Source organism: Saccopteryx leptura, chromosome 3 (genome assembly GCF_036850995.1).
Source record: "Saccopteryx leptura isolate mSacLep1 chromosome 3, mSacLep1_pri_phased_curated, whole genome shotgun sequence".
In the NCBI taxonomy this organism is placed as follows: domain Eukaryota; kingdom Metazoa; phylum Chordata; class Mammalia; order Chiroptera; family Emballonuridae; genus Saccopteryx; species Saccopteryx leptura.
Window position 1 is genome coordinate 76,820,653 of NC_089505.1, and position 17,216 is coordinate 76,837,868.

Here is a 17,216-nt window from a genome sequence, read left to right on the forward strand (position 1 = left end):
GTGAGCCCACGTTCAACTAGCACCATTGGGGTTTTGAACCTGGGTCATCCGTGTCCCAGTCCAATGCTCTATCCACTGCACCACCTCCTGCTCAGGTGGATACATCATTTCTAATCCAATGGAGGTTTCCCACGAGACGCTACAGAGTGTAGACTCTTGAGTTTGTTACAACACAAAGCATCTCCTGAAAGTGTTAAGATCTAATTCTCTGCTTTAATTCAAAATGTTCTTTTGCTTAGTATGAATTATCTTTACATCTCTCAGGTCTGGGCCCTGGCTCTTTGGCTCAGTGGAAAAGTGTCATCTCAGCATGTGGATGTCCTGGGTTAGATTCCACTCAGGGAATACAGGGAAATGACTATCTGCTTCTCCACCCTTCCCCTCCCCCCTTTTTTCTATACCTCTCTCTCTCTCCCTCTCTTTCCTGAAGCCATGGCTCTGTTGGTTCTAGTGCAGGGGTCCCCAAACTTTTTACACAGGGGGCCAGTTCACTGTCCCTCAGACCATTGAAGGGCCGGACTATAAAAAAAACTATGAAGAAATCCCTATGCACACTGCACATACCTTATTTTAAAGTAAAAAAACAAAACAGGAACAAATACAATATTTAAAATAAAGAACAAGTAAATTTAAATCAACAAACTGACCAGTATTTCAATGGGAACTATGCTCCTCTCACTGACCACCAATGAAAGAGGTGCCTCTTCCAGAAGTGCGGCGGGGGCCGGATAAATGGCCTCAGGGGGCTGCATGTGGCCCGCGGGCCGTAGTTTGGGGACCCCTGTTCTAGTGTATTATCCCTGGGCTCTGAGGGTAGCTCTGTGGTGTCTCTGCCTCAAGCGCTAAAAATAGCTCAGCTGTGGCCATCATCCCAGATGAATAAAACAGCCCCAGGTGCGGTTTTCACGTGGATCTCATTGGGGTGCATGCATGAGTTTGTCTATCTCTCCTCCTCTAACTTGGAAAAGAAGAAAAAAATATTCCAGTCTGTATTTTTTAATTGTGCACAGTAATTTCATGTCTTTATGTATCTCAGAATTCTTCCATAATTTACTGTCATAGGTGACCTAAGGTTATTGCCCACCAGGTAGGAAAGTGTCCATTGTTATTTGCTTTTGTCATCACTGTCATTCTGCAGTTCTCTTGTGCTGTTGAGAGCTGTCCAGGACTGTGTTATGTAAATAAGTTTAAAATAGGTGTTTGGTTTGCTCACTTATATTTTGCCTAAGTGTCACAATGGCAGTGGGTATCTCTGTGGGTGCTTGCCCTTAGAGCGGTAGATTGCACATTGTGGATTACTTCCTGCTTGGGAGGGGCTGTTGTAAGGCTAATGCTTACTGAAGAAGGGTTTTGTTGCCCCACCCTGTTTAAGGGAGGGCAGAAAGTATGCAATGGAGTGCAGGCTGCTGAGGAAGAATCCAGAGGGAGAGAGGGAGAGAGAGAGTGCTGAGGTATGTGGTGGGGGCCTTTGATTCCAGGAGAAACCGGAGAATGTGTCAGGGCTTTGGGAGCCACTGAATGAGAGGGAAGAGAGGGTCCTTGTGTGTTTGCTCATCTGCCGGAACGAGCCTTTAATAAACGGAATGGCCCACCAACTTTTAGCTCCACTGATGCTTCACCCTGTGCTGAATTCAGTGGGAATTTGCGTGAACAAGATCCTGGAGGCCAGAGGCCTTACACTGTCATTTCCTGTTTTCCCTTTTTGATGAGATCTTGGTCATATCTGTGGCTTTGGAATGACAAGTGCTGATACAGTATGCATAATTTTTCTTTTGTAGTAAAAGAGGGATACAGCATTATTGGTCGCTTCATATTTAAGAAGTGGCTTTGTTCCTTAATTGTACTTCAGGGAAAAGCAATGTGTGTTTTAATTTGCTTTCACAGCATGTTTTTTTTTTTTTTTTATCATAGTTTGTATTTAATCTGGAATGCTTAAAAGTTCTCTCCATATTTTACAACTTTTGAGTGGTTTTTGTAAGGGTCCTGTTCAGGGCACCTTGATATCCAGAGCCCTCTTTTAAAATTAAAATTCTCATCCCCCACTGTGAGGTTGTTGTTCCCTGTCTTGCTATTCTGTCACTTAATAGCTTCATGGCCTTCATTTTGAAGTGTAGCAAAAAGTTTATCTTTGCAGAAATGTCAGGGAAGCTTACTTTGAAAAGGGACCTGACAATTAGGGGAGTTTATAGCACAATAGTTTGTAAAAGCCTAGCCAGGGGTCCAGAGGCACTATTTTCTGATAGGTCAGCCAGCCTGCATTGGCTTGTTTGAAGCGTTGGCCAGCCTCGTCACCCCGGGCCCTTTTGAACTCGCCCAGAACTCCTTTAGAGAGTTGAGTCGGGAGATAAACAATTTGGAGAAGCTTTGGCAGCACTGTAATCCACATTTGAAAAACTACTACCTTGTTTCTATAGAGTCATGACGTCAGTGGTAGTTTGCAAGACCCCTGACTAAAGTATAAAAACCTGATTCGAACCCTCCCTGTCACCGACATGGCTTTGGTCTGTTCTGGCATACTTGCATCAGGCGTATTAAATAAATTTTCCTTTTGGAATGTACTAAACGTGAGTTTTCGGTTAGGCCTTCCTAGTGCCCACCCATTGACCCAGGTAGGGGTTTAGCCTCTCACTTATCTCACTTGGGTTACGGTGGTCTGGCTGGAGTTCTGTCCAGGTCTGGCCTAGTCAGGGGTTTATATCAACCCACCAGTTTTCAAAGGAGACTGACCTAGGCTTTCCCCTTCCTTAGTGCACTGGCAACCCAGCTTTAACCTTTGTTTCTTTATTTAGAAATGAAGGCCGTATGTGTGTGTGAAGTGGATTACAGCCTACTTCTTTTCAATGTGTTCTCCTCAATTGCTTGTGTGTGTGTGTGTGTGTGTGTGTGTGTGAGTGTGTGAGACAGAGGGATAGACAGACAGTAAGGGAGTGAGATAAGCATCAATTCATTTTTGGGTTTTTTTGTGTGACAGACAGAGGGGCAGATAGGGACAGACAGACAGGAAGAGAGAGATGAGAAGCATCAATTCTTTGTTGTGGCACCCTAACTGCACATTGACTGCTTTCTCATAGGTGCCTTGATGGGGGAGGGAGGGTCCAGGGGTTACAGCAGACCGAGCAACCTCAGCGACCTTGGGTTCAACCTGGTGAGCTTTGCTCAAACCAGATGAGCCCACGCTCAAGCTGGTGACCTTGGGGTCTCGAGGCTGGGTCCTCCGTGTCCCAGTACAACGCTCCATCCACTACGCCACCACCTGTTCAGGCTCAATTCGTTTCTACGGCACCTTTGTTTTTCCTTGATTGCTTTCTCATGTGTATCTTGACCAGGGGGTTACAGCAGAGCGAATGACCCCTACTCAAGCCAGCGACAATGGGGTTATGTCTATGATTTTGTGCTCAATCCCGCAACCTTGGGACTTTGAGCCTGGATCCTCTGTGTTCCAGTCCTACACTATCCACTGCATCACCGCCCACTTAGACTGTTTCATCTGTTTTTTTTATTATTCAGTTTAGAGAGGGGGAGAGAGAGAGAGAGAGAAAGGGGGGGGCAGGCACAGGATGCATCAATTTCCATATGTACCCTGACCAGGAAGCCCAGGGTTTCAATCCGGTGACCTCAGTGTTTCAGGTCAATGTTTTATCCACTGCGCTGCTACAGGTCAAGCTCCTTCATCTTTTGACCCAGTCTTTCAACCTCCCCTGCCTTCTTGTAGCCATCACTTTGTTCACTGTACCTGTGGGTCTGTTTCTGGTTGTTTCTTCATTTATATTGTTCTTTAGATTCCACATATAATTGATATCATATGGTATGTGTGATTCTCTGCCTGACTTATTTCCCTTAGCACAATATTTTCTATGACTGTCCATACTTCTGCAAATGTAAAGATTTCATTCTTTTTTTGCCCATTTATTTCACATTTTTATTCACATTCTTTTTTTTTAGCATTTTAAAAGGTCTCACGTTTATTACTGAACCAGATCCTATTGCAAAAAACTTTATCATAGACAAAACTCATTTTCCCAACAATTTCCCAGTTAAAACACCCAACTTTCCGGACAGCAGTGCTCTTTCCAGTGATTTATGAGATGCAGGCAACATGAATACAGCATCAACGTGAGCCATCTCATGTGTGGTTCCTTATAGACCAACTTTGGTTCTCCTCCAATGTCTCCTCTTAGAGTTGTACCTGATTTTATTACCATTTTTCATCCGAACCCATTGGGGAATGGGTCAATTCTGCTTTTGTTTTTTGGCTAGGAACCTCTCAATGCTGAAAGTCTTGTGAGAAGACATGGCGAGGAAGAAACAACCGTACGCACCACGATGGCGGAGTGCGAACGCTATTCACATTCTTGATGTTTATTTTTTTTAAGATGACACTCTACCTTGTTTTATTTATTTTTTTTTTACCAACAGTGACAGACAGCAAGGGTTAAAGAGATGACAAGATGTAACTTATATCTTAACTTATATTTGAGTCAGTTTAGTTGTTCCTAAAATGATTTTTATATGTGCCTTGACAAGAGGGCTCCAACCTATCCAGGGACTCCGTGCTCAAGTCAGCAACCTTGTGGTTTAAGACAGCAACCATGGGATCATGTCTATAACCCCACTCTTAAGCCCACGAACCCTGTATTTGTCAAACTGGTGTGCCCCCAATTTAGGCACCAATGTTTTTTTTTTCTTTTGTGACAGAGACAGAGAGACAGACAGATAGGTACAGACAGACAGGAAGGGAGAGAGATGAGAGGCATCGATTCTTTGTTCTGGCCCATTAGTTGTTCATTGATTGCTTTCTCTCATGTATCTTGCCTGGGGAGGGGGCTACAGCAAATCAAGTGACCCCTTTCTTTCTCAAACTGGTGAGCCTTGCTCAAACCATATGAGCCCGTGGTCAAGCCAGCAACCTTGGGGTTCTGAACCTGGGTCTTCTGCATCCCAGTCCGACCCTCTGTCCACTTCACCACTGCCTGGTCAGGCCGATGTTGGTGTTTTAAACCTGGGTCCTCAGTGTCCCAGGTCAACACTCTATCCACTGCAGCGCCCCTGGTGTGGTCTAGTGACCTTGCTCTTCAACATGAGAGCCTGCACTCCAGTCAAATGAGCTCACACTGAGACCTTGGGGATTAGACCTGGGACTTCAGCAACCCAGGTTGACAGTCTTCTGTGCACCACTACTGGTCTTGCTTATTTTGTTTTTTATATCTTTTTAAGTACTGTAGTCTCTGTGTGTTTGAACAATTACTCACTTTTTAAAAAATAGTCTAAAATGCATTCACCCTGTACTGCTGTTCTCTTGGCGCCCTGTGTCATGTGGAACAGAAATAGCCTTTCAGGAAGCTGCGAAGCAGCCAGTTCATATCGCCATTGTGTGCCTGGGTGTTTAAGCAGATAATTGTCAGTAATGGAAGCAAGTTTTCGTTCTTCTCTGATGTGACTTCATCAATTTTTCCTTTCTTGGTCTTGCTTTGACCTTCCTTTGGAGTTCTCAAAATGTAATTTTGTCAATAATTGCCAGTAGGTCCATTTATTTTGTATCTTTCAGCTGTGCCATCTGAAGACAACAAGACCTTGTTACAAAAGCCAGGACTAGAAGATTTCTTCTCTAAAACAATACTGGTAAGATATGGAAGGTGTGGTTTTGATACTGTATACTTAATGAAAGCCTTGGAATTTTAGGAAAAGTGGTGAATAGAAAGAATATAAATATGGGCAGAGCTAATCTGGGGCAATTATTTTTCTTGTTATATATTAATTTAGAGAGAGAAGAATGGGGAGGAGCGAGAGAAAGACAGTAACAGACAGAAACATTGATCTATTTGTGCCTGAACAGGGATTGAGCCTGCATCCTGTGCACACTGGGGTTGATAGTAAACCCAACACAGGGTTCTAGCTTCAGTAGTACAAATATTATTATTAATTTTTAAAATGGTTATTGAACTCTGACCTGTTAGTTCAGTTGGGTAAGAGCATCACCCTGAAAACCAGGTTGTGGATTTCATCACTGATATGGGCACACACGATTTAGAGACTGCATGACAGGGTTGAACTCTGGCGTGCCAGACTCCCTCTGACATTCTCCCCGACGCCCTTCACGCATTCATTTGTGTCACTTTCCCTCCCCCTGGCCCTTGCTCATGCTGTCCCCTCAGCCTGCAGAGCCCTCCTCATCCCTGTTTCCCCCTGTCCAAATCCTGTTCAACCTTTAAACCCAACTCAAATGTGAATGCTTCCTTTCTTCCTCCTTTCTTTCTCTCTGCCTCTCTCTGTCTCTCTAAAATAAGAAAACAGGTTAAGGCCTGCTATGTAGGTCGATTGGTTTGTTGAAGTGTTGTCCCGGAGCACAGATTTTGCCAGTTTGATTCCTTGGTCAAGGCTCATATAGGAGCGGCTCAGTATTCTTGTGACTGCCTGCCTCTCTCAAAAAGAAAAAAAAACCATTTATTGCATTGATTTTAGCCAAAGAGACAAAGAGAAAGAAGTCAAGAAAAACAAGAACATCAAGCTGATCCGTGCATGTGCCCTGACTGGCATTTGAACCAGCAACCTCTGTGCTTTGTGATGGTGCTCTAACCAACTGAGTTATCTGGTTAGTGCAAAACAATATTTGTGACTAACTCTTTGTTTTCTAAATAGGTAAAAAATATTGCATGTTTAGAAAATTCCTCTTAAATTCAGTTGTGGTGCATATCAGTTAGTTTCTAAACATAAAGTTCTGTCCTGGCTGGTTTGCTCAGTGATAGATCATTGGTCCCATGTGTGGATGTGCCATGTTTGATTTCTGGTCAGGCCACAGAGGAAAGCTAACCATTTGCTTCTCTACCTCTTTTCCTTCTTTCTCTCTTTCTCTCTCATTTTCCTTCCCACAGCCATGGCTGAAATAGTTGGAGAGTTTGTCTTGGGGCCTGAGGATGGCTCCATGGTCTCTTTCTCAGGTGCTCAAAAAATGGCTGTGGTTGCAGCCCTGGCCAGTTGGCTCAGTGGAAGACCTTTGGCCTTATGTATGGATGTCCCAGGCTTAATTTCCTGTCAGGGCACACAAGAAAAGTGGCCATCTGCTTTTCAAATCCACTCCTTTTCCTTCTATCTCTTTCTTGCCCTCTCGTAGCCAAAGCTCCACTGGAGCAAGTTAGCCTCGGCACTGAGGATGGCTCCATGGCTTTGCTTCAGGTGCTAAAATAGCTTCAGTTAAAATGGAGGAATGACCCCAGATGGGCAGAACATCACTTCCTAGTGGGCTTGCCAGATATCACTCGGGCGCATGTGGGAGTCTGTCTCTCTGCCTCCCTCCTTCTTACTTAAGAAAAATAGGGGGAGGCCCTGGCCGGTTGGCTCAGCGGTAGAGCGTCGGCCTAGCGTGCGGAGGACCCGGGTTCGATTCCCGGCCAGGGCACACAGGAGAAGCGCCCATTTGCTTCTCCACCCCTCCGCCGCGCTTTCCTCTCTGTCTCTCTCTTCCCCTCCCGCAGCCAAGGCTCCACTGGAGCAAAGATGGCCTGGGCGCTGGGGATGGCTCTGTGGCCTCTGCCTCAGGCGCTAGAGTGGCTCTGGTCGCAACATGGCGACGCCCAGGATGGGCAGAGCATCGCCCCTGGTGGGCGTGCCGGGTGGATCCCGGTCGGGTGCATGCAGGAGTCTGTCTGACTGTCTCTCCCTGTTTCCAAGCTTCAGAAAAATGAAAAAAGAAAGAAGAAAAAAAAAAAAAAAAAAAAAAGAAAAATAGGGGGAAAATGGCTGTGTTGCTGAGTAACAGAGCAAGTGCCCCAATGGGGAAAGCATAACCCCCTACTGGGTTTGCCAGGTAGATTCTTCTTGGGGCACATATGGGACTCTGTCTTTCTGTCTCCCATCCTCTCACTCAAATAAATAAAAAAACATCAAAATTTTTTTCCTCTTACATGTTCTTGAAAAGGAAATCTGGAAAGTCTAGGAACTTCTATAATCTGGAGTAAATAATCATTTGATTTGTTTTCAATGTATGGTGAGAAATAACTTTGAATCAATGATTTCTAACATTTAGAGATTTATCATGCACATGTAAAATTATTATGTGATCAATTTATGAATGCCTTTAAAAAGGAATCCTTATTCTTCCACCAAGACATAATATTCTTTAAAATTTTATACAGCCAATATTGTTTAATACTATATGTATCACAGAGTAGTTATTTGGGAATAAGTATATATGTTAAATAAAATTATACCTTTCACTAAAAGCATATCTTTCTTTGACAATTACCAGAATACACATAATGGAGACAGAAGTTATCAGTGCAATGGATATTGGAAAAACTTTAAACAAGAATCAATTTTTCATCAAAATGAGAAAACTCCATTTCCAAAGAACCATTATGAACACGGAAAAGTGTTTGACCACATATCACACTGTAGTAGTGATCAGATTATTCATGTTGTGGACATAAAAAATGAACAAAGTAAATGTATCAAATCTTTTAAGGAATCTTCAAATCCAACTGAAGATGAGAATATTCATACTGAGGAAGAATCCCACACTTATAATTTATGTAAGAGAGCTTTCAATGAAATATCCAGTGTAAATAGACTTATGAAAGTACATACTACAGAAAAAAATTTTAAATATGAAGAATTTGGTAAAATACTTAATTGGCATTCATACCATAGTTTACATGAGACAAATATTAACACTGAAAAGAGACCTTATAAATGTAGAGAATGTAGCAAAGCCTTTACCCTTTCCTCAACTCTTACTGTACATCAAAGAATTCACACGGGAGAAAAACCATATAAATGTAGAGAATGTGGCAAAGCCTTTAGCTGTTCCTCAACTCTTACTGTACATCAAAGAATTCACACGGGAGAGAAACCATATAGATGTAGAGAATGTGGCAAAGACTTCAGAAGTTCATCAGCTCGTACTAAACATCAGAGAGCTCACACTGGAGAGAGGTCTCATAAATGTTTAGAATGTGGCAAAACTTTTATTCAGAAAGAACATCTTACCATACATCAAATAATTCACATGGGAGAGAAACTGTACAATTGCAGCCAATGTGGGAAAGCCTTTAACGTTCCCTCAGCTCTTGCTATACATCAAAGAACTCACACAGGAGAGAAACCATACAAATGTAGTGAATGTGGCAAAGCCTTTAAGGATTCCTCAACTCTTCTTAGACATCAAAGAACTCACACAGGAGAGAAACCATACAAATGCGGACAATGTGGCAAAGCCTTTCATGACCCCTCAAGTTTTACTTTGCATCAAAGAATTCACACAGGAGAGAAACCATACAAATGTAGAGAATGTGGCGAAGCGTTTAGAAGTTCATCAGCTCGTACTAATCATCAGAAAATTCATACTGGAGAGCAGTCCCATAAATGCTTAGAATGTGGCCAAAACTTTACGCGAAAATTACAACTTATCGTACATCAAAGAATTCACTCGGGAGAAACACCATACAAATGCAGTGAATGTGGCAAAGCCTTTAAGGATTCCTCAACTCTTGGTAAACATCAAAGAACACACACAGGAGAGAAACCATACAAATGTGGAGAATGTGGCAAAGCCTTTAACAATTCCTCAACTCTTATTGTACATCAAAGAACACACACTGGAGAGAAACCATACAAATGTGGAGAATGTGGCAAAGCCTTTAACAATTCCTCAACTCTCATTGTACATTTAAGAACTCACTCAGGAGAGAAACCATACAAATGTAGTGAATGTGGCAAAGCTTTCAGCTATTCCTCATCTCTTACTAAGCATCAGAATATTCATTCTGGAGAGCAGTCTCATAAATCTTTGGAATATGGCAGAAACTTGATCCTGAACTCAAACTTTACTGTTCATGAGGGAGTTCACACAGGAGAGAAACAATACACATGTAAGGAATGTGGAAAAGCTTTCAGTCATTTCTCAGATCTTGCTAAACATCATCAAATTCATACTGGAGAGAGGGGTCATAAATGTTTAGAATGTGGCAAAACCTTTATTCTAAAATCACAGCTTACTGTACATCAAAGAATTCACACAGGTGAGACACCATACAAATGCAGAGAGTGTGACAAAGCCTATAGAAATTCATCAAGTCTTACAAAACATCAGAAAAATCATACTGGAGAGAGGCCTCATGAATGTTCAGAATGTGGCAAAAACTTTACCGTAAACTCACATCTTAGAAGACATCAAAGAATTCACACAGGAGAGAAACCATACAGTTGTAGGCAATGTGGCAAAGCCTTTTACCAATCCTATGCTCTGGCTCAGCATGAAAAAACTCACACAGAGGAGAAACCATACAAATGTAGAGACTGTGGCAAAGCCTTTAAAAATTCCTCAACTCTTAGGAGACACCAAAGAACTCAAACAGGAGAGAAACCATACAAATGTGGAGAATGTGGCAAAGCCTTTAAAAATTCCTCAACTCTTATTAGACATCAAATAACTCACTCAGCAGAGAAACCATACAGATGTGGAGAATGTGGCAAAGCCTTTAAAAATTCCTCAACCCTTATTAGACATCAAATAACTCACTCAGGAGAGAAACCATACAGATGTAGTGAATGTGGCAAAGGCTTTAGGCAATCCTCAAGTCTTACCGACCATCAGAGAATTCACACGGGAGAGAAACCGTACAGATGCAGACATTGTGGCAAAGCTGTTAGAACTTCATCAGGTCTTAGTATCCATCAGAAAATTCATACTGGAGAGTGGTCTTATAAATGTTTAGAATGTGGCAAAGGCTTTTTTTGGAAGTCACATTTAATTATACATCAGAGAATTCACATGGGAAAGAAATCATAGAAATGTAAAGAATGTGGCAAAGCCTTTCGAAACTCATCAAAAGTCACTCAGCATAGTGTTTGTACTGGTGAGGAATACTTTAAATGTGGCCAGTGTGGAAAAGCCTAGGTTTTTCTCCAACCTGAACATCGGGGACTTCATACTGGTGAGAAGCCCTTGCAATGAAAGGATATGGCAGAGCCTTTGGCCATTTCTCAATTTTTATTTTATTTTTTTGTATTTTTCTGAAGTTGGAAACGGGGAGGCAGTCAGACACCCGCATGCGCCCGACCAGGATCCAGCCGGCATGCCCACCATGGGGCGGTGCTCTGCCCATCTGGGGCGTTGGTCTGTTGCAACCAGAGCCATTCTAGCACCTGAGGCAGAGGCCATAGAGCCATCCTCAGCCCCCGGGCCAACTTTGCTCCAATGGAGCCTTGGCTGCGGGAGGGGAAGAGAGACAGAGAAGGAGAGGGGGACGGGTGGAGAAGCAGATGGGTGCTTCTCCTGTGTGCCCTGACCCGGAATCGAACCCGGGACTTCTGCACGCCAGGCCGATGCTCTACCACCGGCCTGGGCCCCATTTCTCAATTTTTAATGAACATCAGTGACTTCATATTGGAGAGCAGTGCTGACACTGTAGTGAATATACCACAGACTTTGACCGATCCTGAAACCTTAATTAAGGTAATAGATTTCATACTAGACTGAAATCTTACATTTTTAAAAAGAGTAAATAAGGTTTTTGGTTGGCAGGGGAATTTTAGTCAACATTCAAAAATTTATTCTCAAGGCTTACAAATATGTATGTTGTGACAAAACCTGAAATAACTATTCTGATCCTTCTGAGCAATAGAATAAATACTGGAGAGTCACCTTGTAATTCTATTTTATTTTCTTTTAATTTTTTTTTTTTTTTTTTTTAGAGACAGAGTCAGAGAGACGGATAGACAGGGACATACAGGAATGGAGAGAAATGAGAAGCATCAGTTATTAGTTTTTCGTTGTGACACCTTAGTTCATTGATTGCTTTTTCATATGTGCCTTGACCGTGCACTACAGCAGACCGAGTAACCCCTTGCTCGAGCCACCGACCTTGGTCCAAGCTGGTGAGCTTTGCTCAAACCAGATGAGCCTGCGCTCAAACTGGTGACCTCGGGGTCTTGAACCTTGGTCCCCCGCATCCCAGTCTGATGCTCTATCCATTGCGCCACCGCCTTGTCAGGCTTACTTTGTATTTCTAAAGTATGTTGCAAAGCCTTTCATCTGCGCTGAAAACTTGGTGAACAATGCAGAATTAAGGATGGGCATGAACAGTAAAAATGTCAGTAATTTAACAAAACTTTTAAACTTTGTTCAAGCCTCATTGAGGATCAGAGAATTAAGCCTTAAAATGCAGTTTATGTTAGAAAGTCTTTGCCCTTATACATATGTTGCTCAATATCTGACAATAGTGGATAGAAGAACAAAGAATACTGGAACCTTTACATAGTTTGCGAATCTTACTCGACAACACTGAGCAACAGAGTTTCTCACACTTCGGGGCTTTCACCATGTATCACCTTAGATAAGTTTTCTACATAACTTACTAAAACCTCACTGATTTTTAACAATCCGAAGTTATCTCTAAAATATTGAGGATTCTCTAAATGTATCCTGTTAAAAGCATATGCTCAGCCTGACCAGGTGGTAGTGGATTAGATAGCATATCAAACTGGCTTGTGGAGGACTCAGGTTCAAGGACTTGAGGTTGCTAGCTTGAGTGGGGGCTCACCAGTTGAGCACAGGGTAGCTGGCTTGAGTATGAGACAACAGACATGACCCATGGTTACTGGCTTGAAGCCTAAGATCACTGGCTTGAGCAAGGAGTCAGTAGTTTTTCTGTAGCCCAGTGGTCAAGGTATATATGAAGAAGCAATCAATGAACACTGAAGTGCCGCAGTGAAGAATTGATGCTTTTCTATTGCTTTCAGTCTGTCCCTATCTGACCCTCTCTAATTTTCTCTTTAAAAAAAAAAATGCATGTGTTCTCACTTCTGCTGCTCTCTTCTGGCTTTCTGCGAAGGCCTCCATGGATAGACTCAGGCATGCTGTGTTTGTTCCTCCAGGGCTTGTGACTTATCCACGTGTCTGCTTTTATGTCCCTTGTGGTCTCTTGTGTAACTGCTGCTCACCCTCCAGTATTGCAGTGCTCTGCTTCACAAATTTTACTAAGTGAAGAAAATTCACTCATGTACAATTAGGAAGTTTTTTTGTTTTGTCTTTTTGTGACAGAGACAGAGAGACAGAGACAGACAGATAGGAAGAGAAGGGAAGCATCAGTTTTTCGTTGCGGCAACTTAGTTGTTCATTGATTGCTTTTCCATATGTGCCTTGACCAGGGACTACAACAGACCAAGGAGCCCCTTGCTCAAGCCAATGACCATGGGCTCAAGCTGGTGAGCCTTGCTCATAGCAGCTGAGCTGGTGTTGAAGTTGGCGACTTCATGGTTTTGAGCCTGGGTCCTCCATGTCCCAGTGCGATGTTCCACTGCCATTGCCTGGTCAGACAAAAGTTGTTTTTTTTTTTAACTTTTGAGCCTATATATGTATTACTACACGTTTTTTTTTAACTGCACGTAAACAAATTTACATGGTTTGATACAGAAAAATGCATAATATGCATTTGTAACCTGAAGATGTAATGTAGGAGAACGGGGACTGAGAATAAAGTAATGTGTCTTCAGAAGGATATGGAAGTAATGTTTCAACATCGGTAATTCAACAAAAGTGATCAGTTACTAGCCAAGTAGAAACGTCAGAAATTTCTAATGTGAATGACTTCCTGTACATTGCATTTCTGTACAATTAATGCATTTCCTATCTATGGTGATGAGTTTTGGTTATAGGAACTCATTATACAGTCATCTCTTTTAGTGTAATACAAAACCTATAATGTTTTCTTATTTTGTGGGTCACGGAATGTTGCTTATATGACCTCAGATTTTAAAAAATAATTTTTAAAAAAATATAATGGCATAGAGAAATCAACTGGGAAATGCAAGATATTTCACAGACATCACATGAAATTTCAGTTTCTTTGGTACATTCCAGTTTTTTAAAGACAAAGTTAACAGGGTGACATTGGTCAAGCAGAGTACAAGGATTTAGAGAAAATATCTGTACATCATTTGGACAGTTGATTACGCTGTATACTCATCACCCAAAGTCAAATCATCCTCCGTCACCCTATATTTGTTTCCCTTTATGCCCCTCCCCCTAACCCCTGATAACCACTGCATTCTTACCTATGTTCATGAGTCTCAATTTTGTGTCCCTCCTATGTATGGAACCATACAGTTCTTAGCTTTTTCTAATTATTTCGCTCAGTACAATGTTATTAAAGTCCATACATGGCCTGACCTGTGGTGGCGCAGTGGATAGAGCATCGACCTGGAAATGCTGAGGTTGCCGGTTCGAAACCCTGGGCTTGCCTGGTCAAGGCACGTATGGGAGTTGATGCTTCCAGCTCCTCCCCCCCTTCTCTCTCTCTGTCTCTCCACTCTCTCTCTCTATTTCTCCCTCTCCTCTCTAAAATGAATAAATTAAAAAAAAAAAAAAGTCCATACATGATGTTGGAAATGGTACAATGTCAACATTTCTTATGGTTGAGTAGTTTTCCATTGTATATATGTACTAAATCTTCATTGCAAGTCCTTTATTGAAGAACACTTTAGTTCTTTCCATGTCCAGGCCACTGTGAACAATGGTGATGAATGTGGGGGTACATGTGTCTTTATGTACCCATATTTTTTTTTTTTGTATTTTTCTGAAGTGAGAAGGAGGAGACAGAGACTCATGCATGTGCCCAACTGGGATGCCCCCCACATACCTACTAGGGGGCAATGCTATGCCCAACTTGGGTATTGCTTTGATGCAACTGGAGCCATTCTAGCACCTGAGGTGGAGACCATGGAGCCATTCTCAGTGCACAGGGCCAACTTTGCTCTAATGGAGACTTGGCTATAGAAGGGGAAGAGACAAAGAGGAAGGAGAGGGGGAAGGGTAGAGAAGCAGATGGGTGCATCTCCTGTTTTCCATCTTGGAATTGAACCTGAAACTTGCACGCCTGGCCAATGTTCTACCACTGAACTAATGGGCCAGGGCTATGTATGCATGTTTGTGAGTTTTGTGGGTATATACCCATTAGAGGGAGGAAAGGGCAGGAATGTGGGGAGGGAGAGAGAAAATAAAAGTTTCAGAAATGAAACCCTTGCAAAAATGAAGAATAAAAAATATAACAGTTAAGTATGATGTTCACATGAGAAAATGTGAAAGAATAAAAGGAAAGAAGAATGAGAAGGTAGAGGAAAAAAAATTCAGTTTTCAGAGGTAACATTCCCTTTTCCAGTAAGAGGCACTGTACTATAGGATTTGCCTTTGCGAAATTCTTGGTCAGAATTTTGCTGAGGCGTCACTGTTGCAATTATATAGGCAGGACCACGGTTGTATTGGTAGGAGGGGTTTGTTAGGGCTCTGCAATTTTATGGCTCTAGGAATGGCTGACTAGGGCACCTCTGGTGCCACCCCCCCAACCCTATACAGCAGGGGACCAAGCACTCCGGCACCCCCCGCTACTGACAGGAAAGAGCAGCATGGAGACGCAGCACTACTGTCACTGTTCGCAGAGCAAAGAAGAAATGTGGAAGCAGGAGGCTGGGATAACAGCCTGGTTCTTCTTGAGATACCACTCAAAGCACAGCCCTGAGCAGGGCAGGGGCTGCTTACTGCTATTTGGTGTCCCAGGTTTGGGAGCAGTTGGGGCACAGAACGCAAATCAAGCGCGTCTTGTGCCACACAAGCTAAACACTGCAGGGTGTGCCTGCATATCAAACGTGCCTCAGTTCCTCATGGGCCGATCTTCAGAAGCTATTCCCGCGTTCTTCAGAGCGCGCCACAGGTTTTGTGGGTGGATAATGCCTGCAATAACACGGTGTGGCATATGCCCGGAAACAGCCCTACTCCTGGTCTTGGTTGTCATCCTTAGCTCCTTCCCTCAAACTCCCTTCTCCTCCAGATTCCTAGACAAAGCCTGCGCTACCAGTGCCTCCCTCCCTCCCGTCTGTGAGAATAGAGAAAAACTCAGTACTGTGGCTTTTTTATTCTGTGAGTAGATTCTATTTTTGACCCTTTTTCTTGGGCAATCATGTCTTTGTCTATCTCATGTGTATATATTGCAGGTTCATCTGGGGATTTTTTCCTCTACATATAGTTTTAGAACTTGTTGAAATTTCAAGGGGAGAGATTGAGAGTATCTCTCACACCGCCATTTCTCTAGGTGCAGTGTATATTGCATTTTTCCATTGGAAAATAACCGCATTATATCAATGTTTTAAAATTATTCTTGGCCCTGCCTTCTTGGTTAAGAGGTAGAGCTTCGCCCAGTGTATGGATGTCCTGGGTTTGATTCCTGGTCAGAGCACACAGGAGAAGCCTGCATTTGCTTCTCCACTCCTCCCCCTTTCACTTCACTCTCTTCTTTTTCCTCTCATCCTGCAGCCACCACTCAGAGTATGTTGACCCCGGGTTCTGAAGATGGCTCAATGGCCTTTGCCTCAGGCAGAAAAAAAAAAGGCTTCTGTTGCAATGGAGCAAGGTCCAGATGGGTAGAGCACTGCCCCCTAGTGTGCTTGTGTGGTGGATCCCGGCCTGGGTGTATGTGGGAGTCTTTTTCTGCTTCCATCCTCTCACTAAATTAAAAAATTATTTTCACTATTTGTAAGTGATGTTATCCAAGTCAATTCTTTGTTTCTCCTCATGTTTTCATCCAAATACTAGGTGATGTCTTCTCACTGTGTTCTGATATTAGATGAACACACACAGGACAGAACTGTCACTCTAACAGATGCTTTGTAATAAAGAGACTCGAATCCCTGTAGCAGTGACGGTGTACTAGCAGGTGGGAGATGACTAAGGTCTAGGATGCTGAGATGAGGTGAACGCTTCATGTGGAGCTAGGATATGTGTTCCCATGCTGCACCACTGGCTCAACTCAGGAAAATCAAGTTTGTGTTATCCCTTCCTGGATCACATGATTGGTTAGACTCAGCAGGGGTCCCCAAACTTTTTACACAGGGGGCCAGTTCATTGTCCCTCAGACTGTTGGAGGGCCGCCACATACAGTGCTCCTCTCACTGACCACCAGTTAAAGAGGTGCCCCTTCCAGAAGTGCGGCGAGGGCCAGATAAATGGCCTCAGGGGGCTGCATGCAGCTCCCTGGCTATAGTTTGGGGACGCCTGGTAGGGCATCGTTCCAAAGCCAAAGTTTGCAGGTTTGGTGATGGGTCAGGGCACATGCAGTAGCAGATTAATGTTCCTGTCTCTCTCTAAAATCAATTAAAAAAAATTTGTTACCCATATTCTGTGCCCTTCTGATTTTTTATTTTTATCCTCAGCTACAGAAATCTCAGCTTTT

General features: G+C 43.0%; 2 protein-coding genes and 1 pseudogene across 4 annotated transcripts in view; 2 read left to right on the forward strand and 1 right to left on the reverse strand.

Annotated features, from left to right (window-relative positions):
- Positions 1-17,216, forward strand: part of LOC136399327 (zinc finger protein 420-like) — a 375,158-nt gene that overhangs the window by 246,165 nt on the left and 111,777 nt on the right. The window lies entirely within an intron of this gene.
- The window catches only part of LOC136399325 (zinc finger protein 420-like), a 135,084-nt gene that overhangs the window by 6,067 nt on the left and 111,801 nt on the right, over positions 1-17,216 (forward strand). Inside the window, exons 5-6 of one of the 2 annotated variants that reach the window (XR_010750138.1) lie at positions 5,546-5,619; positions 8,243-10,891. Coding sequence is in view for 1 of the 2 variants with exons in the window: in XM_066374371.1 (XP_066230468.1) it covers positions 5,546-5,619; positions 8,243-10,783 (2,615 nt within the window). In the remaining variant the exon portion in view is untranslated. Of the gene's footprint in view, positions 1-5,545; positions 5,620-8,242; positions 12,473-17,216 lie in introns of those variants that run through there. The other variant, XM_066374371.1, reaches the window with a different exon arrangement.
- On the reverse strand, positions 3,939-5,582 carry LOC136399375 (large ribosomal subunit protein eL39-like; annotated as a pseudogene).